Source organism: Oncorhynchus mykiss, chromosome 9 (assembly GCF_057628025.1).
Source record: "Oncorhynchus mykiss isolate SJ-2025 chromosome 9, ASM5762802v1, whole genome shotgun sequence".
In the NCBI taxonomy this organism is placed as follows: domain Eukaryota; kingdom Metazoa; phylum Chordata; class Actinopteri; order Salmoniformes; family Salmonidae; genus Oncorhynchus; species Oncorhynchus mykiss.
The window spans coordinates 23228762-23234221 of NC_143030.1; the positions used below are offsets into that span (position 1 = coordinate 23228762).

General features: G+C 38.7%; 1 protein-coding gene across 1 annotated transcript; it reads right to left on the reverse strand.

Annotated features, from left to right (window-relative positions):
• Nucleotides 1–1399: 1399 nt before the first annotated feature.
• fis1 (fission, mitochondrial 1) lies at nt 1400–5176 on the reverse strand. The gene is made up of 5 exons (XM_021615040.3): nt 4774–5176; nt 4000–4132; nt 3719–3795; nt 3413–3518; nt 1400–2421 (listed from the first exon to the last, which is right to left on the reverse strand). Exons 1-5 carry the CDS (start codon nt 4816–4818, stop codon nt 2315–2317), a joined length of 468 nt encoding a protein of 155 aa, XP_021470715.1. The 5' UTR covers nt 4819–5176; the 3' UTR covers nt 1400–2314.
• Between the last annotated feature and the right edge of the window lie 284 nt (nt 5177–5460).

Sequence of the window (5460 nt, forward strand, 5' to 3'; positions counted from 1 at the left end):
TAGATATTTTTTATTCATATCACTTCCTGAATTGACTGCCTTGAAGAGCCCAATTCTGCTCTTCACAGGCAGGTGCCAGTGATCTGAGAAATTAATCTGATATAATGAACAATGCATAATCTAAGCTGGGTTTCCGGTCTGAAATGGACAGCTAAATGCCTTTGAGTAATTTGGTTAGAAAATGCTTATATTAGCACCCGGGGGCAGTGGTTAATCTATCAAAACCAAATTGTGGATAACAGTCTCCTTGTCCATAGATTTCCACTATTTTCTTTTTTTTTTACCAATCAGACCAATAATTGGGGAAAAGATAAGAATTGGGATGCCTGTGTAAACGCAGCCAAATATACACATTTGTAATTTGGCTGAACTACCCCCTTAATGCACTGTCCTTCCCTGAGAAGTGCTTGTCCTTTTTTCCCTGGCCTCATTACACCAACCCAAATGTTAATTATTGTGCCCGATGCTTTGTCATGGTGAGTTTCAGTCATGGCCAAAGAGTTAATTAGTAGCTAGCTAACATTACTGGCGGCTTCTAAAGATAAAGAATACATAAAAACCAAGAATCCTTATTCCTTCCTGTTGTAAAAATATGGCCCCAGTGAGTGAACTGAAGACTTTCTGGCGTCACACTGTGCGCATTTGACACCAAACGGAATTAGGCCAGTGAACAGCCTGGCACGTTTTTTTTTTGTCCGACTGAAACTACAGTATGTGACTGCATCATTATACTGTAATGATAAGAGAAAAACATGCAGATCAATACAGGTACTAAATATAGTGTACAAAACAGGAACACATTCCTAATATTGAGTTGCACCCCCTTTTGCCCTCAGAACAACCTCAATTCATCAGTGCATGGAGGTGTCAAAAGCATTCCACAGGGATGCTGGCCAATGTTAAATCCAATTCTTCTCACAGTTGTGTCAAGTTGGCTGGATGTCCTTTGGGTGGTGGACCAACCCAGCAGCGTTGCAGTTCTTGACACACTCAAACGTTTGCGCTTGGCCCGTTCAAAGGCACGTAAATCTTTTGTCTTGCCCACTCACACCCTGATACCTACACAATCGATGTCTCAAGGTTTAAAAATCCGTCTTCAACCTGTCTCCTCCCCCTCATCTACACAGATTGACGTGGATGTAACAGGTGACATCAATAAGGGATCATAGCTTTCAGCTGGATTCACCTGGTCAGTCTCATGGAAAGAGCAGCTCTGCCAAAATTGTTCACTCATGACATTTATTCATTTCACAATTAAAAACCACAAAGCATCGGTCCTACAGTGATACTCAAATGTGTGGTTTGCTAACACTGAAAATCTGCAAGGCTTGGGGACAATGATGATCTTAATAGCTCCAATAGTGCCTTCCAGACACATACATTAAGAAACCATACACAATTATTTAAAATGTTTTTATTTACAAGCAAAACTGGAGAAAAAAAAATTTAATCGCTGAAACGTCTTTATTTTGATACATAAAACAAAATCTGTTAGTATTATGCCATTATGATAACTTGAGTAAATGGGGTTATATTATGGATAAATAATGTTATCTTTTACATGTTTTCTTGCAGCTACACTGTCAATTAAAGACAAATGAAAGCCCTTTCCCCGAGGGCTGTTTTACTCTCGTGCACTGTCGTGGTATTCATCTTTACCCAATCTCTAAGAAAAGATGCCCCCTGTGGACAACATGAGTGATTCGCATCACAGCTGCCTAATTCTTACCAACTACACACTTACCAGCTTGGACACTACACCACAAACACTTACCTCTAAACATAAGACACTTCCCTAAATACCAATGCTTTCTCTGTCTAAATTAATAAAGACAACAATAATTGAAGTTAAATTGCACTTATATAAAGAAATTAATTAAAGTCCACCACATGCTTAGATGCTAACTCAGTGGCTGCTCAGGGCGCATGCTAACATACTGAGGTCAGTAAGTCAAGCGATGCCATTCAGTAACGTGTTCCATCACACTTATTTATAATGTATAATATGGAAGACAAAGTGCCACATTAAACCTCTGAATATACACATGTCAAATTCACTGGAATCAAAACCTGTTTAAAATATGAAGACAATTTAAGTGAATCTAAGGCTATTTTCAGAAATCAATCCCCAAACATTGTTCCATGGACAATATGAGTGAAAATATTTGGGAGATCCACGGGTGTTCTTCTCATCTTGGGGAACGGCAGCCATTTCCAACTTGAGTTTGAATTTGTTATGGGGAGAAGTTTGAGGAGTGCATGTCAGTCTTTCTTTGAAGTGTGTTAGCAAAACTAAGGCCCTCCCCACTCCATATTAGGACCTTGGACCATGACCCTTGGACACAGCCAATCCGATGAGGCCTGCTAATCCAGCCACGCCCAGGCCGATTCCTCCGACAATTGCCATGCCAACCAAACCATCTGTGTAGAAAAAAAGTGCCGTCAAAACATGAACATTGCCCTTATTACTTATACCTATTCAGCTTCTACCCATCCTGTGTCGTGGTAATTTCCTGTATTACTAAACATCGAGAGAGCAAACCACACACAAGTCAGAGTTATATTATAAAGTCCATCTTTAATTATATGAGCTTCACCATAGCCCTGTGACTCTCAGATCAATTCAGTGTCTATAAATGAATTATCTGAGAGTCCTTACAAAACAGTTCTTAGTATAATTTATAGCCAAGACACACCCATCTCAACTCACATGACGAAACACAGATCTTAGGAACATTACAAAGGAAGACTTTACTTGAGAGAGGAGTATCCCATAGCCAGACAGCATTAGCTATAAATTATCATTCAGTTTGCTCTCTTAAGACGAGGTTTTACTTCTCGTTCTTGGTACAACATATTACCAAACCATTACCTCACCCAATGGTATATATCAATTGTCAATTGTAGATACTCCCATCTCAAATACAACCCCTCCTGGACAAGCTCACAGAGACAGTGAGCCTCTAGGTCATATACTAGATCAAGATAAGGGCAACCTCAGAGGGGACATACAATAGTTACAGACACATTCCCATAAGAAGACAAGCCTGCATTCTGTCCTCCTCCCCTTCTGATATTCTTCATAGCATCACATGGTTTAACAGATACATTGACATATGAAGACAAGCCTGACCACTCCCCTTCTCTGGGCCCCTAGTGACTAAGCCCTAGCAGAGAAGGGATACCTTCAAACTGCCAACAGTATTATCCAAAAGAAGACATCCTAATGACAAATATCTCACATAAGCATTATTATGTAAATAAAACATCTTATTTTTGAATGTTACCGAACTAATTCTGATTCAGCCACGACACCTGTCCTGCCTGATCAGTGATCAGAGAGGAAAGAATAGGAGAACATTACACAAATTAGACCCAGCATTGATAGGTGTTCCTCGGCCTCCCCACTCACCTTTCTTTAGAGCCTTGTCTATTAGCTTCTCCAGCTCCAAGGCCTGGTTGTTGCCCGGTTCATTCTTCAGGAGAGTGCGGATATACTTCAGACCTTTCTCATAATCCTGTGATGATAAAAAATATATACATATATGGAGCGATAAAGAGATATGGAGCAATAAAGAGAGATAGTGAGAGGTGCTATGATATCTTCCGCAATTAACTCAAGAGATGGGAGACGGAGTCATCTATTTCATTAAAATAAGTTATCTAGTGAGCTATGTCTTATAACCTATGGGTAATATAGTAGTACAATGAACATCACCTTCAGTCTGTAGTTGGCCACAGCTAGGTAGAACAGGAAGTCTCTGGCATCGTCCTTTGATCCCTTGTTAACCAGCTCTATAAAACAAATTGAGCAACAGTACCGGAAACATTATTATAGGCAGGTTAAGTAGGCCAATGCATATTGCATTGCACTATGTCAGCATTTCATTCAAATAAGTTGGAAATCCAATCACTCATATTCATAGCTATTTAGAGAGACATTTGTAAGGATATCTTACTGACAGTCTTCTGAGTACACAAATACTGTTGGCTACCCACCTTCCAACAAAACAATTCCTTTCTTAATGTCGTCAGAATACTTGCTCCGGATCAGACACCATGCATATTCAAACTTGGTCTCCTTTGACACACCCCCCTTCACCAACTCAGCATTGTACTTCTTCTCAAATTTCTGGATGGCCAAAACAGAACAAATATGGGTACCTTCATTGGTTTCAGACACTGACTGGCAAGGGTGATATGTTAGGCCAGGGTGTTGATAGTCTTTATGTTGAATTTACAGAAGGCAGTGACAGTAAACACTAAATTGCTGTGTTACATTTCAAGACTAGCTGCATTCATGTCATAACGAAACACTTTTTTTAAGGATGTTGACAGTGCAGTAGCTACAGTAATGTAGTCTCATAATGCGTCATGGTAATGCATGTTGTGTAAAAGCCAACTCACATGGGACAGTAGCAGACAACATCAATACAATATGATACACCTAATGTACTCAACAATTGGCTTTTAAACTTTTCATTGGATTGAAAAATCCATCAAAAGGCTTCATACATATCTGTATACTGTGTAGTTGGGGGAAAAATAACATACCAGAACGCAGCTGGTGTAAGTGATGATGTGTAAGGAATGATACAGCTAGCTACTAGCAATAAGGCTAACGTTAGCTAGCATATGTTTCACTTCTACAGCTACACTGTTGTAAACGTTTGATCAACTATTAACGACTGTAGCTGGGTATTTAGACACCATATTGTCTACATAAAATACAGCTATGTTCTAAATCATGACAATAATAAAACGTAAACTTACCGAAAGGTCTTCTGGAGCTACCAAATCGCTCACAACAGCCTCCATGTTTGCAGAAGTAACAGATAGAAACGCCCACTTTTACCACGTGACAAGCTCGATCAGTTTCCACTGGATACCACAGCCACAAAGTCAAAATTGGCTATATCAATTCAATTCATTAAAACATTTTTTTTTTATTTGTGGCTGTGGTAAAGTTAAAGTCACAATTTTCCATGTTTCCAATTAAACACGTTTTTGCTACATCAATGCGAATACAAGAATAATAATGATACAAATAAAAAACAAAGGTTTTATTGTCACTTACACATGACGCTACAAAAACGTTAAAATCATATGGTTTTATTTAATGCAAACAGACAATGGAGTGTATTGGAACATTTGACTCGTAGCCTAAAGAGTCAAACTAAACGTACTGTCCGTGGGCGTGGTGTAACGTTTGGCCAGAGGAAGGAGTGTGTAGACAGCCAGTCAAATATTTTCTTTCTTCTGAATAAAAAAACGTTTTTCATTCTACGTTTTAAAGCTCCACAATGCCACTACAGAACACATTTCCCCTTTTGTACTTTAACTATTATCGTTACAACACTGTATATAGACATAATATGACATTTTAAATGTCTCTATTCCTTTGGAACTTTTTACTGTAAAAAAAATGTATTGTTTATTTCACTTTTGTTTATTATCTAT

Coding starts and splice junctions, on each gene's coding strand:
- fis1 (XM_021615040.3), bottom strand. CDS start 4,818: ATGGAGGCTGTTGTGAGCGATTTGGTAGCTCCAGAAGACCTTTCG. Junction 3,796..3,999: donor AGGAATTGTTTTGTTGGAAG/GTGGGTAGCCAA, acceptor TTTGTTTTATAG/AGCTGGTTAACAAGGGATCA. Junction 2,422..3,412: donor AGACAAGGCTCTAAAGAAAG/GTGAGTGGGGAG, acceptor TTTTCTACACAG/ATGGTTTGGTTGGCATGGCA.